The 16410-nt window shown below is 38.2% G+C and overlaps 3 protein-coding genes across 6 annotated transcripts in view; 2 read left to right on the top strand and 1 right to left on the bottom strand.

The window, feature by feature from the left end:
* The window catches only part of LOC145228014 (dual oxidase 2-like), a 28613-nt gene extending 27425 nt beyond the window's left edge, over positions 1 to 1188 (bottom strand). The window contains exon 1 of one of the 2 annotated variants that reach the window (XM_080092984.1): positions 1108 to 1188. The gene's annotated coding sequence lies outside the window, so the exon portion shown is untranslated. The remainder of the gene's footprint in view (positions 1 to 1107) is intronic. The other variant, XM_080092983.1, reaches the window with a different exon arrangement.
* Positions 1189 to 5323: 4135 nt separating this feature from the next.
* LOC145228016 (dual oxidase maturation factor 2-like) lies at positions 5324 to 13118 on the top strand. Of its 2 annotated transcripts, none has more exons than XM_080092987.1 (7): positions 5324 to 6731; positions 7148 to 7205; positions 7781 to 7915; positions 9079 to 9280; positions 11033 to 11256; positions 11944 to 12048; positions 12536 to 13118. In XM_080092987.1, exons 1-7 carry the CDS (start codon positions 6585 to 6587, stop codon positions 12829 to 12831), a joined length of 1167 nt encoding a protein of 388 aa, XP_079949113.1. In that variant the 5' UTR covers positions 5324 to 6584; the 3' UTR covers positions 12832 to 13118. The 2 variants fall into 2 exon arrangements, with proteins under 2 accessions (XP_079949113.1, XP_079949112.1); XM_080092986.1 differs by having other exon boundaries at positions 12533 to 13118.
* Positions 13119 to 13855: 737 nt separating this feature from the next.
* Positions 13856 to 16410, top strand: part of LOC145227553 (myosin-binding protein C, cardiac-type-like) — a 37212-nt gene continuing 34657 nt past the window's right edge. Inside the window, exons 1-5 of one of the 2 annotated variants that reach the window (XM_080092404.1) lie at positions 13856 to 13964; positions 14142 to 14241; positions 14311 to 14460; positions 15003 to 15104; positions 15806 to 15856. In XM_080092404.1, the coding sequence (XP_079948530.1) occupies positions 14220 to 14241; positions 14311 to 14460; positions 15003 to 15104; positions 15806 to 15856 (325 nt within the window). In that variant the 5' untranslated portion in view covers positions 13856 to 13964; positions 14142 to 14219. The remainder of the gene's footprint in view (positions 13965 to 14141; positions 14242 to 14310; positions 14461 to 15002; positions 15105 to 15805; positions 15857 to 16410) is intronic. The other variant, XM_080092405.1, reaches the window with a different exon arrangement.

Genomic DNA, 16410 nt, shown 5'->3' with positions numbered 1-16410 from the left:
CTTCATGGTCATACATTTTTAATTAGAAAATCGATGTGTGCATTTGCGTGCTTTAAGGTGCAGAAAATAGTGTCGCATAGCTATTCTTTCATGAACTATTTGACATGCCCAAAAGTGCGGTGAGTGTCTAATGGTTTTGACTTTTTGTGTCAACCACGTTCCTGTTGTCACGTTCTTTCCTACAAGTTGTGTTACAACATCCTGTCCGCTTTGTTTGTGCATAATGCGTCTGTACGGTATTGTGACAAAAACTCATCAACATTTCATTTAGCGTTAAAAACACATTCACTTGGCTTTACGTACAGTTTAAGACAAGCTTTTTAAATATAGGTTTCATGGGCCCCTAAACCGTCGCTAAAAATATGTTTAAGGGGCCAATGCCTAACTGAAAAACCACTTTTTTCTGTATGATCGAAACAATATACAGCTTATTCTTAACGGTCCCACCAGTTAACACCTATTTTGATTTCGATCATTGCAATATGTCTTTTCTTTTCTTAACTGGTGCGTTCGTCAAGGAAATTGATTAGGACACATTAGTTTTGCTAAAGTGAACTGTGGGTCTATACCAGGGTCGCCAACCTTTAAGACGACGCGTGCCAATTTACTTGTTATTTCCATTTGTGAATGGCCTCACGTGCCAACGTTTTTCTAAATAATAGTGGTTCGTGCCAGCAGATATCAATAATTTAGAGAAAGCAAAGCGTTTTGTGTATGTAAGACTGAATTTTAGGACAATGGCATGATAAAAACTGTAAACAAGCAGTGTAACAGGTAAATTGTGACTTCAAGATACCCACGAAAATCGGTTGGCGTGCCATGAAAAACCACCTTGCGTGTCAACCTTGGCAGGCGTGCCTGGGGTTGCCGACCCCTGGTCTATACGTTATGTGTGATAGGTTTTATTTACCAACATTGCAACAAGTCGTGACTTGTTACTCAGACCGCTTTGTCCGCCTAAAGCGATTTTTTAAACGATCTTGTGTTGCTAAAATCGCCCACATATATGCCCATTCTTAACTAAATCAGGCGTATTTATAATACATATTTAAAAAGAATGGCAAAAACCTTTCCGGCACAAGATAGTTATGTATAAAAAGGACTTACTTACTGCGAACAGTTCTTTGGTATCAGAAAGACGTCGACAATCAACAGCAAAACACACTTGGTAATTACTATATATTACTATTTCCTGCACATAAAATTTGTACAACAGCAAGTTTAGGTCATTTTTTGCCACTTTTTGAACGTTGTACTCGCTGCGCATGTAATCTCTCGTCCTGCAAACTGCGACGAGAGCTTTTAAATGCCGCCATCGCTTATGTGGCTTTTGTGGTCGTCTTGAAACCTTTCTCGACAGTGTACTTATTTCAATAACGACGCCTTTATCTCTCAAGTTATGTTGCTTTTGCAATTCAATAACTCGTAAAAAACAACTTTAGGTCTTAAAACTCCAATGAGGCCTGTTACCAGTCAAGTTTGTTTTGCTTTGAAATCAATTAAAGTTAAGACGTTTGCAATTCAACGCATGTTTATCCAACAAAGCATGGACTTAGTGACAGAAATTTTCCGGGCCATTAAACCAGGCGCGTTAACGCATCCAGGAATATCACGCAAAACTCACAGCACATCTTATAACAGTTCAGTTCCCCAATGCAAAGTGTCTTTGTCACGTAAATGATGACTGAAGTTTTGTATGGACCACCATGCAAGCATTCTCTACTTTACTTTCGACTGCACACCAGGAAGCGACCATCAATTGTTTACTATAGAGATCTGACTAATTTTTGTCTGCTTTGTCTGCTGTCATTGCGGTTTGTTTTGTTGTGGCTCTGCGAGCGGATGTCATTAGCTGTTTGGCTGCAATAATCAAAGCCTTTACATCAGTTTGACACCAATGCAAAATTTACCAATGGAGCCCTCCTAGCAATGGAAATTGCGGTGTTTTGCTAATTGCTTGCTGAGATATAGCACCTAACTTAACACATGACAAGATACAAAGGGTTAGGTCCAGTAACAAACCCACCTATTTGACACGTTTAATTACGGCTTTGCTACGAATAGTGCGGCCCACTACCAAAGCACATCCGTTAATCCTTTCAAACGCTGATATAGTCTGTGAAGCTAAAACGCATATATTTGACTGAACACGAATTTTGTGTATTGAATTTGCGGTTTGGAACAATGCTACATTTTTGCACTTTAAGTCGCAAACGTACAGTCTTCTAGCACAAGCCTTGTTTACCATAAGATGTGTCTTCTACCGTTAAGGCATTTGGAAAATCTAGCCACAACATGTTTGAGTCGTTTTTCTGACAGAGCATGAAAATCGCCCAATTTTGACCCAAAATTTATGAAAACAAGACTTGAAAATTCTTGCTACAAACGTAAATTCTTGCTAGAAACCGCCAACAATCCACACAGTAACTAACAAGCTAACTGTCTCACAACTTTCGGCTAAAGCTCTAGTTCTCAAACCGTGCCGCCTACGAAATAGCGTTGTACACTTTGCCAGGCTTAGCAAAAAGGCGAGCTGCGTCCTGTAGCTGGATTGCCGCGAACTGACGGCTCTACTGTCTGTGGGTTTGATGCCTACGCTTTACGCGCCAGAGCAGAAAAAAGTGCGCCGATCATGCGTCGGTTAAAAGCGCCGACGACCCGGAACGCGTTTCAGTCGAATTTAATGCCTCGGAACGGACTGAGCGTCAGTTTATGATAGGCGTACGTGTATTTGCGAAGCTCTTGCTGCTGTTGTGTTTATATAAGTTTTGTTTAATTGTTAGTGCATATAGTACAGTGCTAGTGATGAGTGTTATGCCTTGTTACCTTTTTGCTTTTTTTGTTTCATTTAAAATGCAGAGTGTCATGCAAAAAACGTACTTGAAACGCGTCTTTGAAAGTGTTTTAATTAATATTAAAGGTCAGTCGAAATAATGTGGATTTGTAGCAGGCATTTTCCTTATTGCTGTAGAAATGACTGCCCAAACCGTTCGTAATACCACGTTTATATGGCGATGCGATGTCTCAGAATGACGCAATTGCTTGTCCTAGCAACGCGTGATTAGCTAACAACGGAAACTGGATTAACTTTTGCGAAAACGAGCACCCAGCCGAAAATGCTTACAGAAAAGTTACAAAAAGTTTTTGCTTTTCAGTAAAATTTGTCAGACACATTGATAGCATGTTGTGGTGTATTACGAAACTAGGGGAGCGTTTGGCATAATTACGTTAATATGACCGCAAATTGTTGGTTTGTAATTGTCGAGTACGTAGGTGCTTGTTGTGTTGTTTTGAATGTCCACGTCGTCGGTACGAAACTTTAAATTCGGACTGTCCAAATATAATGGCATGTTTTTGAAAGTGCCTATATTGATTTGAATTGACGTGGGACTATTTGACTTTAAATTATGCAAAGAGATTGAACTATGCCGATTGGTTTTTTTGGAGTGTATTACATTTGTATTTGCGTTAGATTGGACCTTTCGAAAATTGAATTTGCTTGGTAGAACATGTTTTTAAGTGTTTCTTTCGTATTTTACCCTAAAATGTCCTTATATATGTAAAACTGCTTGTAATTGAGTCAATTTGGCATTTTAAGTTTGCAGACAATCTAGTTAAAACAACCCCATATCTGGCATATGGGTTTTTACGCACTTAACTTTGAGGAAAAGAATTCGCTTTGGCATTCGAAATGGATTAAGTGCTTTTACCTATAAAACCTAAAATATATGCAAAACACAAGTTGTCCAAACCTTTGCTACCCGAATAAACGCGTTTTTGATTGGCCAAATCGAATTAAACTTTTGGGTTCTAACATTTAGGCCGCTGGCGTTAAAGCTCTCCAGTATGTAAAAAATGAGACAATATATGCGTTTTTCCCCATACCCTCTGTTATAATTTAGACACAGAATGGCTCCATGAGGCTTTTTCGCGCAACAATGGATTGGACAGTTTGTGTTTTATGTAGACGTTGATACAACCCAACCCGAAAATAGCCTGTATGCCCTCGAAATGAAATACAGCCTATAGTGTTGGATCTTATAAACAATGGAACTGTTCACAGTGCTATATAATGCTTATGAAACTCCATATGCGCGTGCTTAAAGCAACATCAGTATTTCCTGTTGTGGGCAAACGTTGCTGCTGGAACTTTTAACCCCGCGTAAACTGGAATGTTCTTTTGTCTTACAACAGGTTGTAGACATCGCTTTAATATACATCCAGTCCACTGTTGTCCATATTTAGTCTTGTTTTGGTTTTTGGATGAACAAACGCTTGATAGAAAGTGATACTGCACCAATATGTGGCATCGGCTTAACGGTACTCTTCAGATATTTTCGATTTCTAAAGTATTCTTTTAATATATTGTTGTTGATCGTAAACATTAACTTCACCAGTTCGGTCGCATACGAGATCTAAATACCAATTAGGTCGCCCATAAACGTTTAAAATGCAAAAAAACAAACAGAATACAGACGTAAAAGCGGGTGTCGCGTACAACTTGTTGTGTCTTCCCAAAAAAGTTTAGTTCATCCATAAAGTTGCAATGTGGCAAACATAGATTCAGTGTCGTTTCTAGCTCTTAGAATTTGTTGCCGTGTTTGTATTGCCACAGGGTTTCGTCCTGGATGACTTTGCTAGTTGTAGCAGTAGTCTTTTTTATTTCTCAAAAATATTTGATGTTTAATTTCCAAAACAGGCACAAAACACTGGTCCCTAGGTTTGCCAATTCTTTTTTGCACAGAACAACACTAAACCGCTTTTATTGGTCAAGGCAATGGGCATAACGAATGCTGCCACAAGGGAGCGCTAGTGTGTGGTGATCAGTTTTCAGGTATTTCTGATTTCAGCACAAGCAGCAGCAAAACGAGGCACTAAGGTTGTGACTAAAAGGGCACTAAAAGTTGTGCTATGCATTCTATGTCTGAAACAACTTTCCGAAATCCGATTCGCCCGAACGCATAACGTCGAGATTTTAACGCGGTCTACCTAAACAAAACCCTAGCAATCGCGTGATCTCAAATGTTAACTTAGCAAAGGCGCAGGCACTAAACCTTGAAGGCAGTTTGCTTACCGATTGACGTAGGCTTGTTAAACAGGCCGGATGTTTTTCACGGAGTGAGTGAAAACAATTGACTTTATCAAGTGTATGTCTTTGCATTTGCCAAGTACGTTGGATCAACTATGATTTTGATAGGAATGGGATGACAAGACGAACGCGTTTAGGGAGTGGTTGACATGATAAATTTTACCCTGTTGGGGGTTAAGAATTATTTAGACGGACAATTTTTCATACTGAATCATGATGACGTGTTTTGGATAAAAAGTTTAAATTTCGAAATTTCTTTTGTCCAATTTTAATGTCGATGAAAGTTAGCGGAATAATTACCAAAAAGTCCATTGTTTCAAGTACACAACTGAATTTGACTTTAGCGTTGCATTTTACTTAATCTTGGAGTAAACTATTCGGTTCAGTGAACCTTTTATTTTTTCATAGTTTTTTTTTACCTAAAATGCGAACTTGCACAAGAAAAAAGCGAAAATTGTTTCAAAACGTACTCACCTTGCGATGTACGTCAAACCGTTTCAAATATGTTGCCCCGGGTCCACAGAAGCTTAGAAAATACCCGTTTTTTTTTCACTTTTGCGTTTGATTCTAAATTCCGATTTTTAGGCTATTTTACTGTCACGAGATTTTTCAGTGCAACGTTTAGTTTTTTGCATTGTTCATTATAAAAAAAAACAGAAGGCAACATTGTTTTCTATAACGCTGCATTTGTAAAATTACTGATTGATTATAATAAACAACTGTTTATCAGCACCAGTCATCTGTAAACATGCGCTTCTTTAGAAACCATAACAAGTAACCCCCCCGAAAAAAATTCACCATTTTAATTGCGCGTTCTTGGACTTGCTGACTCTTTTTGCTACACTATTTTACTAATAATCTTGCGAATTAAAATTTGATCGGTGTGTGGTTTAAAGGTGAAAAACCACTAATTGTAAGGGAATGTATACGGCTGTACATAAAAAACAATGCAAATGGGCAAGTTAGTTCCCTCCTTTGAGTTTTAAAAGAAAGGCCACGGTAAAAGCAATTCCTCCCCCCTCTGTGCCGCTAAATAGATTACGCAATACCTATAGTTTATTGTTTGTCACTTATAAGCGGAAACAGAGTTACTTTATTAAGGGTGAGGTTATCTGAATACATGAACAATCTTTTGTGAAGTCTGCATCGGCCGTCACGCACGCGCGGAATCGTTAAACCTTGTTGAAATTTTTATTGTTCGCTGATCGATTCTCGAAGCGCGTTGCGAAATTTTCACACGTATTCATTTTTTTGCACACGTTCATGACCGTCACGCACGCTCGAAATCGTTAACTGTTTGATATTTGTATTATTCGCTGATCGTTTCTCGAGACGCGTTTCGAAATTTTCACACGTATTTGTTTTTTTGAATACTCAAATCGTTATCAATAATACTCAATCGTTATCATTTTGCGCTTTGCGCAGTCAGCGGTGGGTTAGGGTTTAGTAGTGCCTTTTGCCAACTGCCAGAAAAACCTCAAGAAAAATCAAAAGGATGACACTCGGGGACGGCTTTCCTCCATTTTACGACGAACGTCCTTCAGAGGCGATCGTCGAAACGAGCCAGCTTTACCTCGCATATTCGGCTGCAGCTATTCTTATCGGTCTGCTGTTGGTCTTGCCTGGTGTACGCGGTAAAGAGGTAAGACCCACCTGTATGTGCTTTGTGCCAAGCGTATATGATGCTTCTGCTGTTTTTTTGTATTTGACCTATTAACGTATTTATTTTTGGCTTTTGTTAACTTTATTATGCTATGTTGTTTGCTGCAGTGAAGTTAAAAACAGAATAAATTTGTTGCAGTAATGTTGAATATGAAAAGCCTTTTTTGCAGTAATGTTAAAAAACAAATAAATCTGTTGTAGCTCTGTTGGAAACAAATAAATATGTAGAAATGTTAAAATGCATTAATACATTGTAAAAACATTAAAAAAGGTTAACTATGTTGAAGTGACATTAAAAAATGAATAAATAGCCTAAGTAAAAAATGTTACAGCCATGTTAAAAATGAACCTTATAATTTAACTTCAATCGACACAATCTAATTGTTATTTTTGCAGAGGATATTTTTCCTGGTGCGATGGCTAATCAGTATTTGTATTGGAACTTCTATAATTGGTGAGTTGGTACCTGCGGTCGATTGCGACATTTCTGCTCTAATGTCACATCAGACACTTACTGGTTTGCATTTACGCCTTTCCCGTGTTATTACATGCCTGGAAATCCGGTGTACATCATTAGCGAATGTTAACGTTGCATGTTGTGCCCAAAAAGTTGTCGGACATCGCAATTTTGGCGATGACTTTTGGTTTTCTTGTCAAAACAACCACAAACATGGCACAAATAAGGCCCTGGTGACTGGTACCAAACTTTGCCCTTCCGAAAGGTTTCATTGTCGTTTTTAAATTAAAATTATTTTCGATGAAAAAACATTTTTGTTTTCGAAAACAGACTTCGGAATACTATAAACGTATCTGCACTCCAGAAATTTAAGCTCAAATACACGTTAAAATCATGGATATTTTATCACTAATGATGCCATAAACATTTACATTAGTGGATAATGTTTTTATAAATGTTTTTTATTTTTATATTCTTTCTGTTTTTACCCCACAAATTAACAAAATGATAAAATATGTGATAGAGAACTAATAGAGATTAATTTTATAATAACAATTAATTTTGCTTTACAGCTTGTCTTCAGGGAGTATCCTGGCATTGTGGGAAGGTGCAGGCAAGTTTGCCGTACAAAGTAGATAACCAAGAAATGGTCTCTTTCAAAGTGGGTCTAATGATCGGTTTGACCCGGTTCAATGTAACACTAAGAGGTGAGTTAATACGCGAAAATATCCGTTTTTGGTTTATTTATTTGTTCTAGACTGAGCTACACTACGGTTGACGTTAACAAGTCCAACTCGTTAAAATTTGATAGAAAGCCAATCGTTTTAAGCGCTTATTGTAAAACGTGTTTTCTTCAAAACAGATTGTTTAAATCAGTTGTCGGCAACCGCCGGGCCGCGGTCAGTTCGTTAGCGGGCCGTATAATTTTTCACGTTAAATGCTTTAAAACATTTTGCTCATGCATCCCGGGGATGATAAACTAATTTATGCGTTTTTGTTTTTTTCGAAGGCCGGTCCGCGATAAAATTTTAGTTTCAAAAACGGTCCGCGGTAGAAAAAAGGTTGCCGACCCCAGGATTAATTTATAGCAAGTTTATGGACAAAAAACTTGCTTATCGTAAATCTGCCTCCAATTTTTTTTACTTCGAAAACAATCGACCCTTATCAAATTGTCGCAGCATTATTGTTATAATTATTACGTCACATGTGCTCTGTGGCGCCCCCAGTGTGCTTTCTGTAAGTAGCGATACTCGACGTGGCAGGGAATGCACGTGGTAGTCGTGATTTGGTCGTTGTGCAAGACAGACGTGATATTCCTGTCTGGATTTTATATGCCGGTTTTTACATTGTAAATAAAGATTGCAACAACTGTTAACTGCAGGTCCATACCGAACTGAAAAGGCGTGTTATACATTATTACAATTGGTTGGAAAAGCAATCGGTTTTAGGGTGATCGTAGTAAGTTCGTTTCACTCTGGAAAGACTGGCATGTAGTCGCTAGTTCCCCAATTTTGTTTGACATGGGAAAAGATTTGCTTAAAACTTTCACTCCAACCAAAAACAAAGGCATATTTTTCCGTTGCCCTCTTATTCCTTTTTTTCTAAAAAAGCAAGATTGGCTGAAAGTAATAGGGTCATTATTGTATAAAATACTTTATCATTGAGCCACCTGTATATTTTATAACATAGCGAAAACGTGAGTAAACGCGTGTAACATATTACAACTTTTGTATCACGTAGCATGACATATGCCAGCCATACTAAACTTAGGGTTTAATGCAAAAAATGCTGATCAAGCTCTTCCGCCTTTTAAAGTTAGCTTTTCAAAAACATGAAATGCCCGAAATAACACGAACTTCAATTTATTCAGATGTACCCGGTCGTAATCTCACCTTCAGCGAGGAATTTTACTTTCTCGAGACGGATGCGGCAATCGATGACGTACTGCGACGGGGACTCCCCTTTCCTATTATTAACGTGGTCGAACATTTCAGTGTGAATCGAGTGAATTCCCTGTGGCTGTGGGGAAGGCGGTATTGGATCGCTGGACATTATGGCACTTATCTACTATGGTGAGTTGGATCTTCTTTTTTGCCCCAACCATGCATGCTTCAGGCTTAAATTGGAACTATTGAATTTAAACGAAGCAGTTTTATGTCTTTGTTGTGTCCTACTATTGTTATCTCTGAAAGCCGTTTAAAAATCGCAGTTTCAAACTGTTCGTTTAACTGTTAACTAGCGGGTGTGTTCCTACCACTGTAACGGGTGTTTTCTACCAACTTTTTCGTGTTTCAAACCATTCTTTAAGCTCCATGTCAGACAATTGAGACAAACGAACGAAACAAGAAAACATCAAACGGGTTTTTGTGGTTTAGAGTAAATACCCATTTCAAACATGGCGCATTGTGCGTTTGAAGGGGCTTTCTAATAACCCATGCACAGCTAAACCAGTCGCTCGTTAGGTGAATTCCTGGCAAAGATAAATTTGGTTTTTAACCCGCTGTGATCCTGGATAATGCTAACTTTGGCACTTTTGGGCCCTCAGGGTGTTTTCCACTTTTTCTCTCAGCAGCCCTAAGCAATGATGCCTGCTTCATATCGATTTATGCCAAATCAAGGGATTATTTGTAAATATCAGTCTCAATTAACAGAATGACGCAGTAAATTGATTGTTTTCGGCATAAATTTGATTTAGCATTTGGCACTACTTTATCCACTAATAATGTTACCAATCCATTATTATTATTATTCATACGGGTATTGACGTCGATAAAGTTGGCACTCATACATTATTGCTACCAGACGTACTGCGTAAACAATAGTTTGCTCTTCCAGAAATGTTATTACCACTTACAAGACGTGTTACGTCACATTTGCGACTTTTTCATCACGTTAATGACACTCTACAGTACACAATACAATCGTTCATATTACACAATGGTCACTAAACCTTAAAGTAGCCAATTAGTTAGTGTATCATAAAAATAAAGCCACATTGGTGCTGCATGGATAAATTGGTTCCATGGCACTTAGAAACCAAAATTTGCGGTATATAGGAAAAAATAGTTATAATGTACTTTCTTCAGAGTTTGGAGCCGTACAAGTGGCTTAAAAAAGCACAAATCTTAGTTTTGCAGCAAACCCACTTTTTGCAAACCAACGAATTTCTGTCACGTTGTTGATTTGCATTGTGTGACAAGTATAAAGCTTTGTTTTCAGAATCGACTGAATCTTTTTTGGTTCTGTTTGCCTTCACATGTGTTTCATTCGCTAGTTTTGTCTGTTTTATTGCTATTGTCCAACAAAATTTAATTACACATGGTTAAGTTAAATTAAGAAAGTCAACCAGTAAGAAAAAAAATGATGTAGACTCGTTACGTAATTAGGGTATCCGTTGCATTTAAATATAACTAATGTTTGTCACAGTATCATTACACTCACAGAATAAAACAGACTCATGTCGTAGTTTTTCTCCAGCCTACGCCTTGCCGTATGGTTGTGCATGCTTGGTGACCGGCTAACTCGGTATGGCGCCCTCAATGGGCCTGGCGTACTGTGATTTATAGTTTTAAACTATTCAAAGTGTCAAATGAATGTCATGATTTATTCGAAATTTTATATGAACCCAAATCCGGTTAATGGCACACCTGTATTAACTACATACGGATTGTAAATCCCAAACGCAGCCATTTGTTAAGAAAATCGCCTGGTTACTCGCATATTTCTGGTAATTGCATAAACAAGCTTGACAATAACCAGATTTTTCGTGTATTGGCTTTGTGTTTGTTGTTAAAATTATCCTCAACCTCAAGTATTTTTTACAGGACGGCTTTCGTTTCCTGGCTCGTCGCCAACTTTATGCTGTTTTCGGTGATGTGGTACGGGGGAATGGTTTTGTCCTTTACTGGTCTTTTAATGCTTGGTGCCAATCTTGCCTTTACGAGCATTAATTCACATGGACGAAGTTTAATGATACACTTGGGTTATGATGACTCGGCGATTCTCACTCCTGAATATGGATGGAGCTTCTGGCTCTGCCTTTCTGTCGGTGAGTTTAGTAATTTCCCCGTTGCCATAACAGTGTTTCTTGGTATATTCGGTTTGTATTAACGGAACTTTAAAACAGTTTGGATCACAAAAACTTACTAATGAAAATGCTAAGACAGAGCTGTTAACGGTAGTAAGATTGGGTCTCAATTCCTGCCCAAAACCGAATATACAACCCCATCCCGATATTTTTAAAACAAGGCGCGAATTAGGACCAAAAATTGATAAAATCGCGGCTGAAATTAGAGTGTAAAGTCAGGCCCCAATCAAGACCAAACCCAAATCCGACCTGAGAATCCCACCCCGACTTACAACTCCTGTGCTAAGCCAAACTTTTGTCATACGGCGAGGAATCGTACCAGGGGAAAGGCCCCATAGGGTTAAAATAAAAAAGAAATAGATTTGACATTTCTTTTGTGATGGAACATGATTTACCTGCTTTGGTACATCGTTTTCACATTGTTACACTCACACAAGTTGCCAACTTACTGTTAAACTCAAAACTTTTTCAGAATTGTTTTTTTTTGCGACAGTGTTTACGAAATTAAACATGGTTTGAATTTTATATTTGAAAGTGGTCATGGCATAAACGAGTCAAAACCGACTGTAAACCTCTTTACGGTGCTTGATGCTGTCACATATATACCGTAGTACACTAAAACTTTGCGAAATTGTATTGCTTCTGCAGGTTCTTTGTGTCTTGTCCTTGGCTTATTGGTGATGTTGGCTGAAAAAACTTGCCGTTCACATCTTCGTCATTTCTTGCTTTTGGAAGAAGACAGTACTTCCTTGGGTAAGTAAAATTAGCCTGTTTGATGAAAATGAAATCCAAGATACTCGCACGACGTTATAGCACAATCTAAAAACATTTGTGCAGTCAAGCATTGCGTGTTACCTGCACAAATGTATACACTTGTGATGTGATTTTGCACAGTGTTGTCGGTTCACTAACACTATAATCCGCCTACTTTTTGATGCTTAAAACTGTCAGATCCTAAGAATCCCAGTTCTTCATTCAAGCCGTTCAGATTCCAGGGATTCATACTCTTTGGGAAATGCCAATGCGTTTTGCGTCCCACAAAAGAAATCTCAAGGTCTCATGAACCAATATACATATTAGATTTACTGATATCTTGTAAAAATTGGGAGGCCGAACATACAATACAAAAAAAACAGCCTTGCATTTCGTAACCAGGGCAACCACTATGCCTCTTTTAAAAAGAACTTAGTGTGCCCGCAATGAATTCATACCTCAATTAAGTTCATTATATACGTAGTAGATATGGAAATCGAGAGCGTCGTGTGTTCTTCCAAAAATCTATCTATGACGTCACACTACAGCGGACGTCACAATAGCGCTTTTTCGGGTGTCGAGGAAACGAAAATACCGGATCTCGACTTCATGCCATCCACTCATGACGTCACTAGTGATGACGCCAGAAGCCGTGGAAACTCGCTCGACAAAGCGTCGACCAGTGGATGGTCTCCTGATGACGTGTCGAAACGTGATTGGTCGAAGAGCGGTGACGAATCCACGTTGGAGAAGTCGTCCAATTTTCAAACCACAGTCACATAAGGGTTATTTTAACAGCGCTTTTGTCTATATGCAAACTTTTTTCCATTTGTCAGATGTAACTATAGCTTGCTAAGTATACATTTAAATGCGTGTACGCTATATTGCTTTATTTTGTTTGTTTTTGGCTCATGGCCCATTGCGGTAGTTGGCGTGTGCATTCGTTTTTTTCGTTGAACTTCATTTTTATGTGTTTGTATTTGTTGTACATTTTTGCTACATGCTTTCGCCTTCATATGATCATTACTATTTCACCACAAAGCCTATTAATTTAACATTACAATCATCACAGAACATTAAACTTTGCCATGTCGTCAGACAGACCAGGATACGATACTATTTTAGTTTTTTATTGCTGTAATTCATATCTCAAATGGATTAGACTGGTCCAAACCAAGGAGATATGGTTTCTTATTTGATAATGCCAGTTTCATATAAGCTTAGGTCCCGTACAAAGCCGCATTATACTGGACATTTATGATTGTTTATTGGAGTGTCTTACACATTACTTTTACTTCAAATATGTTTCCTTATAGAGTTAGACCAACACAAAAGTCAGTAGCAATGTATTTTTTCTACTAGGGGGCTGTTTCCTTGATAGTCACATGCCAGTATAAAAGCATAGCGTTTATGTTAAACAAATTAGCGAGCCGGCAGTCGACAGCTGAACTGCTGTTATTAACACCTCAATCGAACGACCTCGATTGAACAAAGTGACAAACCAAGGCGTTTTTTTCTTCCACAAACCATTCCAATCAACTCGTAGGTGTTATCTGTCCTGCCTCGAACCCTTGAACAGGACAGTGGCGTCTGTGGAGCCAGCAGACGCGTTTTATCGTTCTGGAATGCGCAGGGCGAAGGCGCTGATAATTTGTGCAACGTTGAACAGGCAGACTACGCTTGAATGTTGGCTATAGGCGTTACGTGGTTGTAACTTGCTTCGTGCTGTTACAATGTAAATGTGGTGTAGACAAATATTTCCGTTTGAAAACTGGGCTGTTTTGACCATTTGAACCACACGAAACAATTTTTAAACTTTAATGCAGGGCTAAGTGTTAAAAAACAGGATAGTGTTGTTAGTGAAAGAAACTGCTTGTTTCAACGTTCAATACGGACAGCTTTCCAAGACGTTTTAGGTTAGGATAAGTTTAACAATTGACGCTTTAGACATGCATAATGAACAATTATTTAGGCTATACATATAGAGATAAGGGCACAGTGAATATTTAGGCTAAACATAGAGATAAGGCGGCTGTTTATCAATGCTTAAAATGTTTGTGCCACAAACTAACCTTTAAACCATGTTGTTTCAGATTTACCGGACTTGACTAAGACACCGGATTGGATTAGTGAAAGTTGATTTGGCAAAGCTGACGAGTTTAAAATAGAACATGTCTAGCGTTGGAAAAACAGGTTGGAAACCTTCGCGTTTTGTTTAGCCTCCCCAAAAATGTTATTGAACATCTTATTTTTTGTGCTCAGATCTTTCGGGAAAGAAAGTGATTAAGAAGAAGGTGGTGAAGAAAGTTGTCAAGAAGAAGAAGGAAGAACCGGCAGCTGAACCTGCGCCAGCCAAAACCGCGGCTGTGGAACCGAAACCCGAACCGGTTAAGCAAGAAGAAAAACCTAAAGGTCGGTTTATAAATTCCTGTGTTTAATTTGAGTTTATAGGATTTTTTCCTAGTTTCAAATTTCACCGCTTATTAGTTTTCTACTCTTAGTTTGGCACACAGGAATTCTTGGCAGTCTCAATAACGGAACGCTTGCCTTGTGTTAAGCCACACTTAAAGCTATATATGCACATGCTGTTGCATCGTTGGTCGTGACAAACAGTTTAGGAATCTTAAAAACAAAAAGTGCTTGTATGACTGGAGCATTACAATTTTGTTTTGATCACCAACCGGTTTAACCCCATACCGAATGCATAGTTGAACGTCTAAACATTTTAATAAATACTAACTGTTGTAATTGTTTTTCCCCTTTTTTCTTCTTTGTCTGTTGAAATAACTGTTCTCACAGAAGGTAAATAATTTTTTTCATAAACAAATGTTTGAAAGGTGGCTTGATCGGTCTAAACTTGGTCATTTCGATTTTGTCCAACCTACAATATTAACAAACTTTGGTTCAATGCACAATATGAAAGGAAGTTTTAAAAAGTGTCTTTTTATTGTTAGAACAACCTAAAGAGCCTAAACAACAGCCAGAGAAGGTTTTAGAACCGCAAAAGGCAACTGAAGAAACAACCGATGGAGCAAAGCCGGATGAAAATACTGCAGGTAATCTTTCACACGCAGTAGTGTTTTTGCATGCATTACTTTTGCTATCAACAAAGTCTTATACAGTCAATCGTATATCGGTAACCTTGTGGGAAGCCTAAACCCGCTTGACAGCTTCACCGCCACAAACGACTTGATCGCAAAACAAACGTTTTTCTAATTTTGGACGATTGTGATACATGTTAAAACATCACGATTTAGGAATGTCGTAAAAGTTTGTGGAAAATTTGAAGTCCATAACTGACTTTCATTTTTGTGTGAATGGCCTTTATGAAATGTTACGTGGAATCATGGAAATGTTTTTTTTGGGAGGAAAACATTTTTTCTTGTATCACATTGCGTTAAAAGTCAGATGAACTTAGAAACTCGGACTTGTAAAACCGATTTTGCACAGATGATTACAACAGCTATTGTTTGCAACAAATGTTGATACTAAATGCCAAGAGCTTTGGTTTTTTTGATCTAGCGCAAATTCAAGTAGACGAAAATTACCACTCAATTGACCGATTTTGTCTGCATTCTAATCAGCAAACCTGGCAACACATATTTAGAAAAACAAATCGACAAAGATTTGCTTCTAACGGTTTCCAGTAAAGAACAAATTTTCCGTTTTTGAGCCTATAGTGTTTAAGGATGGTTTAACCTTGGCCTTATACTACGAGCTGAAGCAAGACTGTATGTGGAAAATTTTTATGTTTCAGCTGGTGCCGAAACAATTGTTGAGAAGCCTGAGAACGTTTCCACAACCGAAGGTAAGGTATTCCCTCGTTAATTTGTGTGTAGGTATTTACGTTACGACAAACCGAAATTTTGGCAACGATTGTAAGCAGGTTATTAACGAGGCAATTCAAAATCTCATGACAACACAAATTCGCAGAAAAACTTCCCTATTTTGCATTGTGCGTGACTTTAAAATAAGCCAGACGTGTGTTGTTGCGCCCGAACCCATCGAGGTTTGAAATGTCAAATGTCTTTGATTGATGATGGCAAATTCTACTTAGCTACAATAAACAGATGCCCTATAACTTTTATACCATTAAGAACCAAAAATTCCCTGCTCCAAAAATGTGGATTATTTGTAGTAAAAGGCAAACATTTTGCAACCACTAATTTGTCGATGATCTTATTGGCCATTTATGGAAACTGGGGATGTGCAACCATAGGTGTTAGGGCAAATGGATCAATGAGATCAGGCCGCACCTTTATTCTGCATAAGTTGGCTTGGTTGTTAACACCCATCTATCCAGTAAACAATTATCAATAAAATTCGCAAGTGTTTCTATCTGCATTCAGGTTGCAGAAAAAT

The sequence above is a fragment of the Phallusia mammillata genome, chromosome 5 (genome assembly GCF_965637545.1).
Source record: "Phallusia mammillata chromosome 5, kaPhaMamm4.hap1.1, whole genome shotgun sequence".
Taxonomy (NCBI): domain Eukaryota; kingdom Metazoa; phylum Chordata; class Ascidiacea; order Phlebobranchia; family Ascidiidae; genus Phallusia; species Phallusia mammillata.
This window is presented reverse-complemented; position numbering and strand designations above follow the sequence as displayed.